The sequence below is a fragment of the Scyliorhinus torazame genome, chromosome 8, assembly GCF_047496885.1.
Source record: "Scyliorhinus torazame isolate Kashiwa2021f chromosome 8, sScyTor2.1, whole genome shotgun sequence".
In the NCBI taxonomy this organism is placed as follows: domain Eukaryota; kingdom Metazoa; phylum Chordata; class Chondrichthyes; order Carcharhiniformes; family Scyliorhinidae; genus Scyliorhinus; species Scyliorhinus torazame.
This window is the reverse complement of record NC_092714.1, coordinates 158,627,773-158,649,394: the sequence shown is the minus strand read 5'-3', so window position 1 is coordinate 158,649,394 and position 21,622 is coordinate 158,627,773. Positions and strand designations below refer to the sequence as shown.

At 47.0% G+C, this 21,622-nt stretch overlaps 1 protein-coding gene across 4 annotated transcripts in view; it reads right to left on the bottom strand.

Moving 5' to 3' along the window:
- Positions 1 to 21,622, bottom strand: part of phex (phosphate regulating endopeptidase homolog, X-linked) — a 691,216-nt gene that overhangs the window by 263,761 nt on the left and 405,833 nt on the right. For all 4 annotated transcript variants that reach the window (XM_072514452.1, XM_072514453.1, XM_072514455.1 and 1 more), the window contains exon 12: positions 7,742 to 7,870. In XM_072514452.1, coding sequence (XP_072370553.1) covers positions 7,742 to 7,870 — 129 coding nt within the window. The remainder of the gene's footprint in view (positions 1 to 7,741; positions 7,871 to 21,622) is intronic.

The following is a 21,622-nucleotide window of genomic DNA, read 5'->3' as shown; positions in this document are numbered from 1 at the left end:
ATATGGTGTTAAGGGCTTTAATGACTGTGGCCGCTGTCATGTCAGGGCAGGGGATGGCGAAGGGGAAACGGGAGTACTCGTCCACCACGTTCAGGAAGTACGTGTTGCGGTCGGTGGAGGGGAGGGGCCCTTTGAAATCCAGACTGAGGCGTTCAAAGGGGCGGGAAACCTTGATCAGGTGTGCACTATCCGGCCTGAAAAAATGCGGTTTGCACTCTGCGCAGATGTGGCAGTTCCTTGTGACTGTACGGACCTCCTCCACGGAGTAGGTGACTTTATAAAATGGTAGAACCGAGTGACCCCCGGGTGGCAGAGGTCCTCTTGGAGGGTTTGGAGACAGTTAATTTGTGCGTTGGCACATGTGCCGCGGGATAGGGCATCGGACGGCTCGTTCAGCTTTCCGGGACGGTACAAGATCTCATAGTTGAAGGTGGATAGCTCGATCCTCCACCTTAAGATCTTGTCATTTTTAATTTTGCCCCGCTGTGCATTATCGAACATGAAGGCTACTGACCGCTGGTCAGTGAGGAGAGTGAATCTCCTGCCGGCCAGGTAATGCCTCCAATGTCGCACAGCTTCCACTATGGCTTGGGCTTCCTTTTCCACTGAGGAGTGGCGGATTTCTGAGGCGTGGAGGGTCCGGGAGAAAAAGGCCACGGGTCTGCCCGCTTGGTTAAGGGTGGCCGCTAGAGCTACATCGGAGGCGTCGCTCTCGACCTGGAAGGGGAGGGACTCGTCGATGGCGCGCATCGTGGCCTTTGCGATATCCGCTTTGATGCAGCTGGAGGCCTGGCAAGCCTCTGTCGACAGGGGGAAGGTCGTGGTCTGTATTAGGGGGCGGGCCTTGTCTGCGTACTGGGGGACCCACTGGGCGTAATATGAAAAGAACCCCAGGCAGCGTTTTAGGGCTTTTGAGCAGTGCGGGAGGGGAAATTCCATGAGGGGGCGCATACGTTCGGGGTCGGGGCCTATTATCCCATTGCGCACTACATAACCCAAGATGGCTAGCCGGTTTGTGCTAAAAACGCACTTGTCCTCGTTGTATGTGAGGTTCAAGGCTTTAGCAGTCTGGAGGAATTTTTGGAGGTTGGCGTCGTGGTCCTGCTGATCGTGGCCACAGATGGTTACGTTGTCGAGATACGGGAACGTGGCCTGCAACCCGTGTTGATCAACCATTCGGTCCATCTCTCGTTGGAAGACCGAGACCCCGTTTGTGACGCCAAATGGGACCCTTAGGAAGTGGTATAATCGCCCGTCTGCCTCGAAGGCTGTGTACTTGCGGTCACTTGGGCGGATGGGGAGCTGATGGTAGGCGGACTTGAGGTCCACGGTGGAGAAGACCTTATATATTCGCAATCCGATTGACCATGTCGGATATGCGGGGGAGAGGGTACGCATCTAGCTGTGTGTACCTGTTGATGGTCTGGCTATAGTCTATGACCATCCTTTGCTTCTCCCGTGTCTTTACTACTACCACCTGTGCTCTCCAGGGACTATTGCTGGCCTGGATTATGCCTTCCTTCAGTAGCCGCTGGACTTCGGACCGAATGAATGTCCGGTCCTGGGCGCTGTACCGTCTGCTCCTAGTGGCGACGGGTTTGCAATCCGGGGTGAGGTTTGCAAACAAGGATGGGGGCTCAACCTTGAGGGTTGCGAGGCCGCAGATAGTGAGTGGGGGTATTGGGCCGCCGAATTGGAAAGTTAGGCTCTGCAGATTGCACTGGAAGTCTAATCCCAGTAATGTGGGCGCGCAGAGTTGGGGAAGGACGTAGAGCCTGTAGTTTTTAAACTCCCTCCCTTGCACCGTTAGGGTCACTATGCAGAAGCCTTTGATCTGTACGGAGTGGGATCCTGCAGCTTGGGAAATCTTTTGCGCACTGGGACGGATGGTCAAAAAACAGCGTCTTACCGTGTCGGGGTGGATGAAGCTTTCTGTGCTCCCGGAGTAGACCAGGCATGGTGTCTCGTGCCCGGTGATCAGCACCGTTGTTGTCGTCCACTGGAGCGTCTGGGGCCGTGCTTGGTCCAGCGTCATTGAGGCCAGACGTGGTCGTAGTGCTTCAGCGTCTTCCTCGAACCCCGTGGAGCCGTCTATGCTGGGGTCCATTGTTGCCGTCCAAGATGGCAGCGGGGGTGAACAAAATGGCCACCCCCATGCATCGCACATGGCTGGGGGGTCCCAAGATGGCGGCGGGGGTGGACAAAATGGCCGCCCCATGCGTCGCACAGGGCTGGCGGTCCCAAGCCCCTCCTCCTCTCGTGGTGGCCGGGACCCAAAATGGCTGCGCCTGCGGGTCGCACATGGGGCGCTGGGGGGGTTGGGGAGCGTTTGAAACGCGCAGGACTCCTTCTTCTCCGGGGACAGCGGTGGCCGGGACCCAAAATGGCTGCGCCTGCGGGTCGCACATGGGGCGCTGGGGGGGTTGGGGAGCGTTTGAAACGCGCAGGACTCCTTCTACTCCGGGGACAGCGGCGACCCCCCGGGACCGGCACACAGCCGCGAAATGGCCCTTTTTCCCGCAGCTCTTGCAAATCGCTGCGCAGGCCAGGCAGCGCTGCCGGGGGTGTTTCGCCTGTCCGCAGAAATAGCAGCGGGCCCCCCCGGGACGACTTGGAGTCTGAACCGCGCAAGCCTGTGGGGGGGGGGTTGTCGCGACGGGGGTCCACGGAGCCCAAAGGGCTGCCGCGCGGTCGGGGCCGTAGGCGCGGGCGTTTCGTGCGGCCACATCTAGGGAGGCTGCAAGGGCCCATGCCTCTGAGAGTCCTAGCGACTCTTTTTCTAAAAGTCTTTGGCGTATTTGGGGAGAGTTCATACCTGCCACAAAAGCAGCGCGAATTAACATGTCCGTGTGTTCAATCGCGTTTACCGGCGGGCAGCTGCAGGCCCGTTCCAAGAATTCGTCTAGCGATTCTCCGGGACTTTGCCGTCTCATTGCGAGTTGGTAGCGTGCATAGATCTGGTTCACTGGGCGAACATAGATGCTCTTTAGTGCTACGAACGCCGTCTGGAAATCCTCTGCGTCTTCTATGAGAGGGTAAATTTCCGGGCTTACCCTCGAGTGCAGGACCTGTAGTTTCTGGTCTTCTGTGACCCGGCCGGTGGCCGTTCTGAGGTAGGCTTCGAAACAAGTCTGCCAGTGTTTAAAAACTGCTGCTGAGTTCACTGTGTGGGGGCTGATCCTCAGGCATTCCGGGATGATCCTGAGCTCCATAGTCCTTTAAGTACGCTTAATAAATTGTAGCGCACAAAGACTCACGAGAGACGAATAGAGATGAAGTCGATGAGGCTTTATTAAGCGTGACTTGTTCCCCGCAGTTCAGCAACAGACTGGCCTGCGGGAGAGAATTCCTGGTTCTTATACTCCGCCTTCAGGGCGGAGCTAGAGATCAACAGCCAACCAGGACCCGGGATCAGTCAGCCAATGACATCACGGCTTCACAGTCCCACATGACCCCTAATGCATACTACCACACAGGCTTTCAGGGAGCTAGGATGGAAGCTCAGAACTAGAACAAACAGAGTTGTTATCTGTGGGTTGTTGCCCGTGCCACGTGATAATGAGATGAGGAATAGGGAGAGAGAGCAATTAAACATGTGGCTACAGGGATGGCGCAGGCAGGAGGGATTCAGATTTCTGGATAACTGGGGCTCTTTCTGGGGAAGGTGGGACCTCTACAGACAGGATGGTCTACATCTGAACCTGAGGGGCACAAATATCCTGGGGGGGAGATTTGTTAGTGCTCTTTGGGGGGATTTAAACTAATGCAGCAGGGGCATGGGAACCTGGATTGTAGTTTTAGGGTACTGGAGAATGAGAGTATAGAGGTCAGGAGCACAGATTTGATGTTGCAGGAGGGGGCCTGTGTTCAGGTAGGTGGTTTGAAGTGTGTCTACTTCAATGCCAGGAGTATACAAAATAAGGTAGGGGAACTGGCAGCATGGGTTGGTACCTGGGACTTCGATGTTGTGGCCATTTCGGAGACATGGATAGAGCAGGGATAGGAATGGATGTTGCAGGTTCCGGGGTTTAGGTGTTTTAGTAAGCTCAGAGAAGGAGGCAAAAGAGGGGGAGGTGTGGCGCTGCTAGTCAAGAGCAGTATTACGGTGGCGGAGAGGATGCTAGATGGGGACTCATCTTCCGAGGTAGTATGGGCTGAGGTTAGAAACAGGAAAGGAGAGGTCACCCTGTTGGGAGTTTTCTATAGGCCTCCAAATAATTCTAGGGATGTAGAGGAAAGGATGGCGAGGATGATCCTGGATAAGAGCGAAAGTAACAGGGTAGTTATTATGGGAGACTTTAACTTTCCAAATATTGACTGGAAAAGATATAGTTCGAGTACATTAGATGGGTCGTTTTTTGTACAGTGTGTGCAGGAGGGTTTCCTGACACAATATGTTGACAGGCCAACAAGAGGCGAGGCCACGTTGGATTTGGTTTTGGGTAATGAACCAGGCCAGGTGTTGGATTTGGAGGTAGGAGAGCACTTTGGGGACAGTGACCACAATTCGGTGACGTTTGCGTTAGTGATGGAAAGGGATAAGTATACATCGCAGGGCAAGAGTTATAGCTGGGGGAAGGGCAATTATGATGCCATTAGACGTGACTTGGGGGGATAGGTTGGAGAAGTAGGCTGCAAGTGTTGGGCACACTGGATAAGTGGAACTTGTTCAAGGATCAGCTACTGCGTGTTCTTGATAAGTACGTACCGGTCAGACAGGGAGGAAGGCGTAGAGCGAGGGAACTGTGGTTTACCAAAGAAGTGGAATCTCTTGTTAAGAGGAAGAAGGAGGCCTATGTGAAGATGAGGTGTGAAGTTTCAGTTGGGGCGATGGATAGTTACAAGGTAGCGAGGAAGGATCTAAAGAGAGAGCTAAGACGAGCAAGGAGGGGACATGAGAAGTATTTGGCAAGTAGGATCAAGGAAAACCCAAAAGCTTTCTATAGGTATGTCAGGAATAAGCGAATGACGAGGACCAGTCAAAGACAGGGATGGGAAGTTGTGTGTGGAGTCTGAAGAGATAGGCGAGATACTAAATGAATATTTTTCATCAGTATTCACTCAGGAAAAAGATAATGTTGTGGAGGAGAATGCTGAGACCCAGGCTATTAGAATAGATGGCATTGAGGTACGTAGGGAAGAGATGTTGGCAATTCTGGACAGGCTGAAAATAGATAAGTCCCCGGGGCCTGATGAGATTTATCCTAGGATTCTCTGGGAGGCCAGGGAAGAGATTGCTGGACCTTTGTCTTTGATTTTTATGTCATCATTGGCTACAGGAATAGTGCCAGATGTCTGGAGGATAGCAAATGTGGTCTCTTTGTTCAAAAAGGTGAGCAGAGACAACCCCGGCAACTATAGACCGGTGAGCCTCACGTCTGTAGTGGGTAAAGTCTTGGAGGGGATTATAAGAGACAAGATTTATAATCATCTAGATAGGAATAATATGATCAGGGATAGTCAGCATGGCTTTGTGAAGGGTAGGTCATGCCTCACAAACCTTATCGAGTTCTTTGAGAAGGTGACTGAACAGGTAGACGAGGGTAGAGCAGTTGATGTGGTGTATATGGATTTCAGTAAAGCATTTGATAAGGTTCCCCACGGTAGGCTATTGCAGAAAATATGGAGGCTGGGGATTGAGGGTGATTTAGAGATGTGGATCAGAAATTGGCTAGCTGAAAGAAGACAGAGGGTGGTGGTTGATGGGAAATGTTCAGAATGGAGTTCAGTTACAAGTGGCGTACCACAAGGATCTGTTCTGGGGCCGTTGCTGTTTGTCATTTTTATCAATGACCTAGAGGAAGGCGCAGAAGGGTGGGTGAGTAAATTTGCAGACGACACTAAAGTCGGTGGTGTTGTCGACAGTGTGGAAGGATGTAGCAGGTTACAGAGGGACATAGATAAGCTGCAGAGCTGGGCTGAGAGGTGGCAAATGGAGTTTAATGTCGAGAAGTGTGAGGTGATTCACTTTGGAAGGAATAACAGGAATGCGGAATATTTGGCTAATGGTAAAGTTCTTGAAAGTGTGGATGAGCAGAGGGATCTAGGTGTCCATGTACATAGATCCCTGAAAGTTGCCACCCAGGTTGATAGGGTTGTGAAGAAGGCCTCTGGAGTGTTGGCCTTTATTGGTAGAGGGATTGAGTTCCGGAGTCAGGAGGTCATGTTGCAGCTGTACAAAACTCTGGTACGGCCGCATTTGGAGTATTGCGTACAGTTCTGGTCACCGCATTATAGGAAGGACGTGGAGGCTTTGGAGCGGGTGCAGAGGAGATTTACCAGGATGTTGCCTGGTATGGAGGGAAAATCTTATGAGGAAAGGCTGATGGACTTGAGGTTGTTTTCGTTGGAGAGAAGAAGGTTAAGAGGAGACTTAATAGAGGCATACAAAATGATCAGGGGGTTAGATGGGGTCGACAGTGAGAGCCTTCTCCCGCGCATGGAAGTGGCTGGCACGAGGGGACATAGCTTTAAACTGAGGGGTAATAGATATAGGACAGAGGTCAGAGGTAGGTTCTTTACGCAAAGAGTAGTGAGGCCGTGGAAGGCCCTACCTGCAACAGTAGTGAACTCGCCAACATTGAGGGCATTTAAAAGTTTATTGGATAAACATATGGATGATAATGGCATAGTGTAGCTTAGATGGCTTTTGTTTCGGTGCAACATCGTGGGCGGAAGGGCCTGTACTGCGCTGTATCGTTCAATGTTCTATGTTCTCCAGCCCGGGCCGGCACGGGCCGGCGAGCCGATTCTCTGGGCCAGATGGGCCGTCAACAAAAAGCCACGTCCCGCCGGCGCCGTTCTAACCTGTTCTGAGCTGGCGGGACCTCGGCGTTGAAGGGTCCTGGGGCAGCCTGTGCGCTGGGAGGGTGGGTCCGACCCTGGGGGAGGCCTCCGTAATGGCCTGGCCCACGATCGGGGCCGCCCAATCGGCAGGCTGCCCCCCGGCTTCCTTTCCTCCGCATCTGCTCCTGTAGCCCTGCGCATTTGGCGTCGGGGCCGCCGCGGGGAAGAAGGCCACTGCGCATGTGCTAGTTGCCGATGGCCCGACTGCGCGTGCACGGACTCCGCGATGCCGGGTTCAGGCCGGGATCGGCAGCTGGAGCAGTCGAGGCTGCTCCAGCGCCATCCTAGCCCCCTGTGGGCCGCAGAGTGCGGTCCCGGAATGGGCACCGATGCCGGAGTAAAACACTCCTGTTTTTACTCCGCCGTCGGCACTTAACCGCCCATTGGGAGAATCCCGCCCCTGGAATTTAAAGCAATCATGAAATTATCGAAAACCTCTATCTGGTTTTCCTTTCGAGAAGGAACACTGCCGACCTTATGTGGTCTAGCCAGAACAATGTGGCTGATTCTTAACTGCCCTCTGAAATGGCCAGGCAATTGAAGGGAAATTAGGGAACAATAAGAAATTGTGACTGTTTCAGCAAAACCAACAACCCTCCAATGAAAGAATAAAGAATGTAGGAAGGATTCCATTGAATTCTTGGAGTCTGTAACATGATTGATCAAACTTGGGAGCAGTTCACAGCATGATTGAAACTCATGCCACTGCTACGAGGAGCAAAAGAAGAGTAATACGACCGTTCAGGAGCAGCCCACTGCCAACAATACACTTTCCAAGTTCAGACACTGTTGCAGAGTCTAATTCAAAACAATGCTCCCCAATTAAATTAAGATGTTAGAAACAGGCAAACTAAACGTGCAACACGGAGAGATACTGGACAGCAACAGAACTTACCAGCTGCTTCTTGTCTTCCTGAAAATGTGCTTCAACAAACATCTTTCCAACAGAATATGGGAGAACATATTCTGCAAAATCCACACACTTATCCCATCGTGCAGACAATGATGTCGCTCCTGTAACCACCTGAAAAGGTTGTAGACAGTCAGCAAGATCTACAGCTCTTTCCATTGGGTGAGTTAGCTCCTCCTTGTCTGTCCCAAAGAGAAGCCAGACAAGATCCTAACTCCAATCTTAACAGCTATATAACAGCTAACAACCCTGACCTAAATTCATTGCAGCTTTCTCACTGTTTGTGAGATCTTACTTTGCAGACATCATTGGCAGTTTTTCCTGACATTCTCTGCATAGTATAAAAAAGGACAGTGACGTAGATGTGCTGTGTGTATGCCGCAATGGGATAATAATCTTTTTATAATAATCTTTATTAGTGTCATAAGTAGGCTTACATTAACACTACAATGAAGTTACTATGAAAATCCCTCCGTTGCCACACTCTGGCGCCTGTTCGGGTACACAGAGGGAGAATTCAGAATGCCCAATTCACCTAACAAGCAGGTCTTTCAGGACTTGTGGGAGGAAACTGGAGCACCCGGAGGAAAACCCACACAGACACGGGGGAAATGTGCAGACTCTGCACAGACAGTAGCCCAAGCTCGGAATCGAACCCCGGACCCTGACGCTGTGAAACAACAGTGCTAACCACTGTGCTACCGTGCCGCCAGGATGCACACTGTGTGTGTGTGATACACAGTGTGGTACACAGTGTGTACCCCATTGTAACGCACACACAGTGTATCCCATTGTGTGATACAATGGAGGCAGCACGATAGCACAGTGGTTAGCATAGTTGCTCCAGAGTTGATTCACAGCTCCAGGGTCCCAGGTTCGATTCCTGGCTTGGGTCACTGTCTGTGCGGAGTCTGCACGTTCTCCCCGTGTGTGCGTGGGTTTCTTCCAGATGCTCCGGTTTCCTCCCACGGTCCAAAGATGTGCAGGTTAGGTGGATTGGCCATGATAAATTGCCCTTAGTGTCCAAACAAGTTAGGCACAGTTACTGGGTTATGGGGATAAGTTGTGTCATGTGAGAGTACCTTTAAGAAATGGGTGTTTATAAATGGGTGTGTATATAAATATCTGTAGTGAGAGTATATTTAAGAAATGGGTGTTTACTACTGCAGTGGTGTCAGAGAGTGAGTGGAGCTGAGCTGTCTGTCAGCTTTTTACTTTTGTTTCAGGCTGTTTGCTGCAGGGTGTGTTTTAGTTTTGTTTTCAGTATTGGAGCTGAAGCCAGACAGAGCAGGTGTACTGTTAATCTCGCTGCCATCAAAAGACTATCTCTTGATCATTTGGTGAATTCAGAATTATAAATGTTCGCAGTAGTGAATGTAAACCTAATGTGCTTCTGTTCAACAGTGTTTCCGATGGCATGGACACTCTGCCGCGGGATTGGAGAATCTCGCCCATTGTGTGTGCGATAAAATGGGATGAACACTATGTGTGATTCAATAGATACATGATGTGGAGATGCTGGCTTGGACCGGGCTGGACACAGTAAGACGTCTTACAACACCAGATTAAAGTCCAACAGGTTTGTTTCAAATCACTAGCTTACGGAGCACAGCTCCTTCCTCAGGTGAATGAAACTTAAGTTTCAGTATGTAAACTAGTGATTCGCAACAGACCTTTAATGTGGTGTTGTAACACTTCTTACAATAGATACGCACTGTTGTCTGTGTGTGCGTCATACAATGGGAAACACACTGTGTGCGTGTGTGTGATACAATGGGATACACACTGTGTGTGCGTGTGATGCAATGGTTTCACACTATTGTGTGATACAATGGGATACACACTGTGTGTGTGACACAATGGGATACACACGGTGTTTGTGATACAATGGGATACACACTGTGTGTGTGTGATACAATGGGACGCACAATGTGTGTGTGTGACACAATGGGATACACACTGTGTTTGTGATACAATGGGTTACACACTGTGTGTGACACAATGGGATACACAGTGTGTATAATACAATGAGATACACACTGTGTGTGTGATATAATGGGGTTCACACTGTGTGTCATACAATGGGATACACACTGTGTGTGTGTGTGTGATACAATGGGATGCACACTGTGTGTGTGTGTGTGATACAATGGGATACATAATGTGTGTGTGTTGTCATGAGAATGTCGCTTTAAGAAATGTTTGGCTGCTCATATTACTGCAGTGATGTCAGAGTGTGGGTGGAGCTGGGCTGTCTGTCAGCATTTTACTTTCGTTTTAGGCTGTTTGCTGCAGGGTGTGTTTAGTTTCGTTTTTAGTGTTGGAGCTGAAGTCAGACAGAGCAGATGTACTGTTGATCTCTCTCATGAAAAGACAATCTCTTGACTATTTGGTAAATTCAGAATTATAAATGTTTTCAGTAGTCACTTTAACCTGATGTGCTTCTGTTAAAGGTTATGTTTTTTATCAGCCTTCTGGGTGTAAAAAAGGACACGTAAGCATTACTTAGTGGTGTACTCTTTGGGGGTTGTATTTGAATTAATGGTTGCTAAGATGTTCACTGTTTTAAAAAGGTTAACTTGAGTTGCTAGAATAAACATTGTTTTGCTTTAAAAAATACTTTTCCATTTCTGCTCTACCATACCTGTAGAGTGGGCCGTGCGCTCCCCATACCACAATCTATTCAAAGTTGTGGGTCAGGTGAACTCCATGATACGCTTTGGGGTTCTCTAAACTCCGGCCCATAACAAATTGGGGGCTCGTCCAGGATGAAAGTCTATCTATTGGATTGGCTTAGTGAACTTAAAGACAGTGAGGGGTGGGCATATTGTGGTTGCTTTTCAGGTGTGGTATTCTAGTTTAAGTGGGGAGTGTGTTGAGGAAAATGGCTCTTTCAGAGGCTCTGAAGTTTTTGGGGGTGGAGACGGTCACACGCAGTACCTTACAGACAGAGACTAAAAGCAGACTGTTAGATTTGGCAAAAACATTGCAGTTAACATTGCCTGGCAAAATGCGGAAAGATGACGTAATTATGGCGGTGGCTAAGCATTAAAGTTGCCTGAGATACAGTCTGACTCATTAAAAATGGCAAAGATACAGCAACTTGAACATGAAAAAGAATTAAAGCAGCTTGAATATGCAAAAGAAAGAGAAAGGGAGATACAGATCGGGGGAAAAGAAAAGGAGAGAGAAGAAAGAATCAAAGAAAAAATACCCCTAGCAGAACAAAAAGAAAGAGATAGAGAGGAAAGGGAAAAAGAGAGAGAGTTTGAACTTCAGAAAATGGCTATGAAACATAATAGTCAGTTAAAATTGGCATACATAAAGGGCAATGTCCAGTTGGATGATAGTAATGAGGATAGTGGGAAAGAGCGTCATAGTCAAAGGCTCGGTGGGATCTATTTAAATATGTCCATGCATTGCCAAGGTTTGGTGAGAAGGAAGTGAAAGCCTTTTTCATTTCATTTGAGAAGGTAGCTAAACAAATGATATGGCCAGAGGACATGTGGGTGTTACTGATTCAAACAAAGCAGGGAGGTAGGGCTAGTGAAGTGTTTGCATGACGACCGGAGGAGGTATCTGGGACCTATGAGGAGGTGAAAAAATCCATCTTAGACGGACTTGATTAAAGATCTTAAAGTAAGGGAGCACTTAGGAGGCAGTGACCATAATATGGTAGAATTCAATCTCCAATTTGAAAGAAAGAAGGTAGAATCAGATGTAAAGGTGTTACAGTTAAATAAAGGTAACTACAGGGGCATGAGGGTGGAACTGACGAAAATCGACTGGGAGCAGAGCCTAGTGGGAAAGACAATGGGATACACGCTGTGTGAGATACAATGAGATACACACTGTGTGTGAGAGATACAATGGGGTACACACTGTGTATGTGAGATACAATGGGATATACACTGTGTGTGAGATACAATGGGATACACACACTGTGTGTGTGAGATACAATGGGATACACACACTGTGTGTGTGAGATACAATGGGATACACACACTGTGTGTGTGAGATACCATAGGATACACACTGTGTGCGGGAGATACAATGGGATACACACTGTGTGTGAGATACAATGGGGTACACACACAGTGTGTGTGAGATACAATGGGGTACACACTGTGTGTGTGAGATACAATGTGTGTGATACAATGGGATACACACACTGTGTGTGAGATACAATGGGGTACACACTGTGTGTGTGAGATACAATGATGTACACACTGTGTGTGTGAGATACAATGGGATACACACTGTGTGTGTGTGTGATACAATGGGATACACACTGTCTTTGTGAGACACAATGAGGTACGCACTGTGTGTGTGAGATACAATGGGGTACACACTGTGTGTGTGAGATACAATGGGGTATACACTGTGTGTGTGAGGGACAATGGGGTACACACTGTGTGTGTGAGATACAATGGGGTACACACACTGTGTGTGAGATAGAATGGGATACACACACTGTGTGTGTGAGATACAATGGGATACACACACTGTGTGTGAGATACAATGGGATACACACACTGTGTGTGAGATACAATGGGATACACACACTGTGTGTGAGATACAATAGGATACACACACTGTGTGTGTGAGATACAATATGTGTGATACAATGGGGTACACAAACTGTGTGTGAGATACAATGGGATATACACTGTGTGTGAGATACAATGGGGTACACACTGTGTATGTGAGATACAATGGGATAAACACTGTGTGTGAGATACAATGGGGTTCACACACTGTGTGTGAGATACAATGGGGTACACAGTGTTTGTGAGATACAATAGGATACACACACTGTGTGTGAGATACAATGGGATACACATACTGTGTGTGTGAGATACAATGGGGTACACACTGTGTGTGTGTGAGATACAATGGGATACACACACTGTGTGTGTGAGATACAATGGGATACACACTGTGTGTGTGAGATACAATGGGATACACACACTGTGTGTGTGAGATACAATGGGATACACACTGTGTGTGTGAGATACAATGGGATACACACTGTGTGTGAGATACAATGGGATACATACTGTGTGTGTGAGATACAATGGGATACAAATTGTGTGTGTGAGATACAATGGGGTACACACTGTTTGTGTGAGATACAATGGGGTACACGCTGAGTGTGTGAGATACAATGGGGTACACACCGTGTGTGTGAGATACAATGGGATCTACACTGTGTGTGAGATACAATGGGGTACACACTGTGTATGTGAGATACAATGGGATAAACACTGTGTGTGAGATACAATAGGGTACACACATTGTATGTGAGATACAATGGGGTACACACTGTGTGTGTGAGATACAATGGGATATGCACTGTGTGTGAGATACAATGGGGTGCACATTGTGTGTGTGAGATACAATGGGGTACACACTGTGTATGTGAGATACAATGGGATATACGCTGTGTGTGAGATACAATGGGGTACACACTGTGTGTGTGTGAGATACAATGGGATATACACTGTGTGTGAGACACAATGGGGTACACACTGTGTGTGAGATACAATGGGGTACACACACTGTGTGAGATACAATGGGGTACACACTGTGTATGTGAGATACAATTGGATATACACTGTGTGTGAGATACAATGGGGTACACACTGTGTGTGTGAGATACAATGGGGTACACACACTGTGTGTGAGATACAATGGGATACACACTGTGTGTGAGATACAATGGGATACAGACTGTGTGTGTGAGATCCAATGGGATATACACTGTGTGTGTGATACAATGGGATACACACTGTGTGTGAGATACAATGGGGTACACACTCTGTGTGTGAGATACAATGGGTTACACGTTGAGTGTGTGAGATACAATGGGGTACACACTGTGTGTGTGAGATACAATGGGGTACACACATTGTGTGTGAGATACAATGGGATATACACTGTGTGTGAGATACAATGGGGTACGCACTGTGTGTGAGATACAATGGGGTACACACTGTGTGCGTGAGATACAATGGGGTACACACACTGTGTGTGAGATACAATGGGGTACACACTGTGTGTGTGAGATACAATGGGATATACACTGTGTGTGAGATGCAATGGGGTACACACTGTGTGTGTGAGATACAATGGGGTACACACACTGTGTGTGAGATACAATGGGATACACACACTGTGTGTGAGATACAATGGGATATACACTGTGTGTGAGATACAATGGGGTACACACTGTGTATGTGAGATACAATGGGATAAACACTGTGTGTGAGATACAATGGGGTTCACACACTGTGTGTGAGATACAATGGGGTACACAGTGTTTGTGAGATACAATAGGATACACACACTGTGTGTGAGATACAATGGGATACACACACTGTGTGTGTGAGATACAATGGGATACACACTGTGTGTGTGAGATACAATGGGGTACACACTGTGTATGTGAGATACAATGGGATATACACTGTGTGTGAGATACAATGGGGTACACACTGTGTGTGTGAGATACAATGGGGTACACACTGTGTGTGAGATACAATGGGATATACACTGTGTGTGTGATACAATGGGATACACACTGTCTTTGTGAGATACAATGGGGTACGCACTGTGTGTGTGAGATACAATGGGGTACACACTGTGTGTGAGATACAATGGAGTACACACTGTGTGTGTGAGATACAATGGGATATACACTGTGTGTGAGATACAATGGGGTACGCACTGTGTGTGAGATACAATGGGGTACACACTGTGTGTGAGAGATACAATGGGATACACACTGTGTGTGTGAGATACAATGGGATACACACTGTGTGTGTGAGATACAATGGGGTACACACACTGCGTGTGTATGAGATACAATGGGGTACACACAGTGTGTGTGAGATACAATGGGATACACACTGTGTGTGAGATACAATGGGGTACACACTGTGTGTGAGATACAATGGAGTACACACTGTGTGTGTGAGATACAATGGGATATACACTGTGTGTGAGATACAATGGGGTGCACATTGTGTGTGTGAGATACAATGGGGTACACACTGTGTGTGAGATACAATGGGGTACACACTGTGTGTGAGAGATACAATGGGATACACACTGTGTGTGTGAGATACAATGGGATACACACTGTGTGTGTGAGATACAATGGGGTACACACACTGCGTGTGTGTGAGATACAATGGGGTACACACTGTGTGTGTGAGATACAATTGAGTACACACACTGTGTGTGTGAGATACAATGGGATACACACACTGTGTGTGAGATACAATGGGATACACACACTGTGTGTGAGGTACAATGGGATACACACACTGTGTGTGAGATACAATGGGATACACACACTGTGTGTGTGAGATACAATGTGTGTAATACAATGGGGTACACACACTGTGTGTGTGATACAAAGGGATACACACACTGTGTGAGATTCAATGGGGTACACACTCTGTGTGTGAGATACAATGGGTTACACGTTGAGTGTGTGAGATACAATGGGGTACACACTGTGTGTGTGAGATACAATGGGGTACACACACTGTGTGTGAGATACAATGGGGTACACATTGTGTGTGTGAGATACAATGGGGAACACACTGTGTGTTTGAGATACAATGGGATATACACTGTGTGTGAGATACAATGGGGTACGCACTGTGTGTGAGATACAATGGGGTACGCACTGTGTGTGAGATACAATGGGGTACACACTGTGTGCGTGAGATACAATGGGGTACACACACTGTGTGTGAGATACAATGGGGTACACACTGTGTATGTGAGATACAATGGGAAATACACTGTGTGTGAGATACAATGGGATACACACACTGTGTGTGAGATACAATGGGATATACACTGTGTGTGAGATACAATGGGGTACACACTGTGTATGTGAGATACAATGGGATATACACTGTGTGTGAGATACAATGGGGTACACACACTGTGTGTGAGATACAATGGGGTACACAGTGTTTGTGAGAAACAATGGGATATACACTGTGTGTGAGATACAATGGGGTACGCACTGTGTGTGAGATACAATGGGATATACACTGTGTGTGAGATACAATGGGGTACACACTGTGTGTGTGAGATACAATGGGGTACACACACTGTGTGTGAGATACAATGGGGTACACACTGTGTGTGTGAGATACAATGGGATATACACTGTGTGTGAGATACAATGGGGTACACACTCTGTGTTTGAGATACAATGGAGTACACACTGTGTGTGTGAGATACAATGGGATATACAGTGTGTGTGAGATACAATGGGGTACGCACTGTGTGTGAGATACAATGGGGTACACACTGTGTGTGTGAGATACAATGGTATACACACTGTGTGTGTGAGATACAATGGGATACACACTGTGTGTGTGAGATACAGTGGGGTACACACAATGTGTGTGTGTGAGATACAATGGGGTACACACTGTGTGTGTGAGATACAATGGGGTACACACTGTGTGTGTGAGATACAATGGGATACACACTGTGTGTGTGAGATACAATGGGATACACACTGTGTGTGTGAGATACAATGGGGTACACCCTGTGTGTGTGTGAGATACAATGGGATACACACACTGTGTGTGTGAAATACAATGGGATACACATTGTGTGTGTGAGATACAAAGGTATACACACAATGTGTGTGTGAGATACAATGGGATACACACTGTGTGTGTGAGATACAATGGGATACACACTGTGTGTGTGAGATACAATGGGATACACACTGTGTGTGTGAGATACAATGGGATACAAATTGTGTGTGTGAGATACAATGGGGTACACACTGTTTGTGTGAGATACAATGGGGTACACACTGTGTGTGTGAGATACAATGGGATAAAAACTGTGTGTGTGAGATACAATGGGATACACACTGTATGTGAGATACAATGGGGTACACACTCTGTGTGTGAGATACAATGGGTTACACGTTGAGTGTGAGATACAATGGGGTACACACTGTGTGTAAGATACAATGGGGTACACACTGTGTGCGTGAGATACAATGGGGTACACACACTGTGTGTGAGGTACAATGGGGTACACACTGTTTATGTGAGATACAATGGGATATACACTGTGTGTGAGATACAATGGGGTACACACACTGTGTGTGAGATACAATGGGATATACACTGTGTGTGACATACAATGGGGTACACACTGTGTATGTGAGATACAATGGGATATACACTGTGTGTGAGATACAATGGGGTACACACACTGTGTGTGAGATACAATGGGGTACGCACTGTGTGTGAGATACAATGGGATATACACTGTGTGTGAGATACAATGGGGTACGCACTGTGTGTGAGATACAATGGGGTACACACTGTGTGCGTGAGACACAATGGGGTACACACACTGTGTGAGATACAATGGGGTACACACTGTGTGTGTGAGATACAATGGGATATACACTGTGTGTGAGATACAGTGGGGTACATACACACTGTGTGTGTGAGATACAATGGGGTACACACACTGAGTGTAAGATACAATGGGGTACACACTGTGTGTGTGAGATACAATGGGATATACACTGTGTGTGAGATACAATGGGGTACGCACTGTGTGTGAGATACAATGGGGTACACACTGTGTGTGAGATACAATGGGATACACACTGTGTGTGTGAGATACAATGGGATACACACTGTGTGTGTGAGATACAGTGGGGTACACACAGTGTGTGAGATACAATGGGATACACACTGTGTGTGTGAGATACAATGGGATGCACACTGTGTGTGTGATATACAATGGAATACACACTGTGTGTGTGAGATACAATGGGGTACACACTGTGTGTGTGTGAGATACAATGGGATACACACACTGTGTGTGTGAGATACAATGGGATACACACTGTGTGTGAGATACAATGGGATACACACACTGTGTGTGTGAGATAGAATGGGATACACACTGTGTGTGTGAGATACAATGGAGTACACACTGTGTGTGTGAGATACAATGGGGTACACACTCTGTGTGTGAGATACAATGGGTTACACGTTGAGTGTGTGAGATACAATGGGGTACACACTGTGTGTGTGAGATACAATGGGGTACACACATTGTGTGTGAGATACAATGGGATATACACTGTGTGTGAGATACAATGGGGTACGCACTGTGTGTGAGATACAATGGGGTACACACTGTGTGCGTGAGATACAATGGGGTACACACACTGTGTGTGAGATACAATGGGGTACACACTGTGTGTGTGAGATACAATGGGATATACACTGTGTGTGAGATGCAATGGGGTACACACTGTGTGTGTGAGATACAATGGGGTACACACACTGTGTGTGAGATACAATGGGATACACACACTGTGTGTGAGATACAATGGGATATACACTGTGTGTGAGATACAATGGGGTACACACTGTGTATGTGAGATACAATGGGATAAACACTGTGTGTGAGATACAATGGGGTTCACACACTGTGTGTGAGATACAATGGGGTACACAGTGTTTGTGAGATACAATAGGATACACACACTGTGTGTGAGATACAATGGGATACACACACTGTGTGTGTGAGATACAATGGGATACACACTGTGTGTGTGAGATACAATGGGGTACACACTGTGTATGTGAGATACAATGGGATATACACTGTGTGTGAGATACAATGGGGTACACACTGTGTGTGTGAGATACAATGGGGTACACACTGTGTGTGAGATACAATGGGATATACACTGTGTGTGTGATACAATGGGATACACACTGTCTTTGTGAGATACAATGGGGTACGCACTGTGTGTGTGAGATACAATGGGGTACACACTGTGTGTGAGATACAATGGAGTACACACTGTGTGTGTGAGATACAATGGGATATACACTGTGTGTGAGATACAATGGGGTACGCACTGTGTGTGAGATACAATGGGGTACACACTGTGTGTGAGAGATACAATGGGATACACACTGTGTGTGTGAGATACAATGGGATACACACTGTGTGTGTGAGATACAATGGGGTACACACACTGCGTGTGTATGAGATACAATGGGGTACACACTGTGTGTGTGAGATACAATGGGATACACACTGTGTGTGAGATACAATGGGGTACACACTGTGTGTGAGATACAATGGAGTACACACTGTGTGTGTGAGATACAATGGGATATACACTGTGTGTGAGATACAATGGGGTGCACATTGTGTGTGTGAGATACAATGGGGTACACACTGTGTGTGAGATACAATGGGGTACACACTGTGTGTGAGAGATACAATGGGATACACACTGTGTGTGTGAGATACAATGGGATACACACTGTGTGTGTGAGATACAATGGGGTACACACACTGCGTGTGTGTGAGATACAATGGGGTACACACTGTGTGTGTGAGATACAATTGAGTACACACACTGTGTGTGTGAGATACAATGGGATACACACACTGTGTGTGAGATACAATGGGATACACACACTGTGTGTGTGAGGTACAATGGGATACACACACTGTGTGTGAGATACAATGGGATACACACACTGTGTGTGTGAGATACAATGTGTGTAATACAATGGGGTACACACACTGTGTGTGTGATACAAAGGGATACACACACTGTGTGAGATTCAATGGGGTACACACTCTGTGTGTGAGATACAATGGGTTACACGTTGAGTGTGTGAGATACAATGGGGTACACACTGTGTGTGTGAGATACAATGGGGTACACACACTGTGTGTGAGATACAATGGGGTACACATTGTGTGTGTGAGATACAATGGGGAACACACTGTGTGTTTGAGATACAATGGGATATACACTGTGTGTGAGATACAATGGGGTACGCACTGTGTGTGAGATACAATGGGGTACGCACTGTGTGTGAGATACAATGGGGTACACACTGTGTGCGTGAGATACAATGGGGTACACACACTGTGTGTGAGATACAATGGGGTACACACTGTGTATGTGAGATACAATGGGAAATACACTGTGTGTGAGATACAATGGGATACACACACTGTGTGTGAGATACAATGGGATATACACTGTGTGTGAGATACAATGGGGTACACACTGTGTATGTGAGATACAATGGGATATACACTGTGTGTGAGATACAATGGGGTACACACACTGTGTGTGAGATACAATGGGGTACACAGTGTTTGTGAGAAACAATGGGATATACACTGTGTGTGAGATACAATGGGGTACGCACTGTGTGTGAGATACAATGGGATATACACTGTGTGTGAGATACAATGGGGTACACACTGTGTGTGTGAGATACAATGGGGTACACACACTGTGTGTGAGATACAATGGGGTACACACTGTGTGTGTGAGATACAATGGGATATACACTGTGTGTGAGATACAATGGGGTACACACTCTGTGTTTGAGATACAATGGAGTACACACTGTGTGTGTGAGATACAATGGGATATACAGTGTGTGTGAGATACAATGGGGTACGCACTGTGTGTGAGATACAATGGGGTACACACTGTGTGTGTGAGATACAATGGTATACACACTGTGTGTGTGAGATACAATGGGATACACACTGTGTGTGTGAGATACAGTGGGGTACACACAATGTGTGTGTGTGAGATACAATGGGGTACACACTGTGTGTGTGAGATACAATGGGGTACACACTGTGTGTGTGAGATACAATGGGATACACACTGTGTGTGTGAGATACAATGGGATACACACTGTGTGTGTGAGATACAATGGGGTACACCCTGTGTGTGTGTGAGATACAATGGGATACACACACTGTGTGTGTGAGATACAATGGGATACACATTGTGTGTGTGAGATACAAAGGTATACACACAATGTGTGTGTGAGATACAATGGGATACACACTGTGTGTGTGAGATACAATGGGATACACACTGTGTGTGTGAGATACAATGGGATACACACTGTGTGTGTGAGATACAATGGGATACACACTGTGTGTGTGAGATACAATGGGATACAAATTGTGTGTGTGAGATACAATGGGGTACACACTGTTTGTGTGAGATACAATGGGGTACACACTGTGTGTGTGAGATACAATGGGATAAAAACTGTGTGTGTGAGATACAATGGGATACACACTGTATGTGAGATACAATGGGGTACACACTCTGTGTGTGAGATACAATGGGTTACACGTTGAGTGTGAGATACAATGGGGTACACACTGTGTGTAAGATACAATGGGGTACACACTGTGTGCGTGAGATACAATGGGGTACACACACTGTGTGTGAGGTACAATGGGGTACACACACTGTGTGTGAGATACAATGGGATATACACTGTGTGTGACATACAATGGGGTACACACTGTGTATGTGAGATACAATGGGATATACACTGTGTGTGAGATACAATGGGGTACACACACTGTGTGTGAGATACAATGGGGTACGCACTGTGTGTGAGATACAATGGGATATACACTGTGTGTGAGATACAATGGGGTACGCACTGTGTGTGAGATACAATGGGGTACACACTGTGTGCTTGAGACACAATGGGGTACACACACTGTGTGAGATACAATGGGATATACACTGTGTGTGTGAGATACAATGGGGTACACACTGTGTGTGTGAGATACAATGGGGTACACACACTGTGTGTGAGATACAATGGGATACACACTGTGTGTGAGATACAATGAGATACACACTGTGCGTGTGAGATACAATGGGATATACACTGTGTGTGTGATACAATGGGATACACACTGTGTGTGACATACAATGGGATACACACTGTGTGTGTGAGATACATTGGGATACAGACTGTT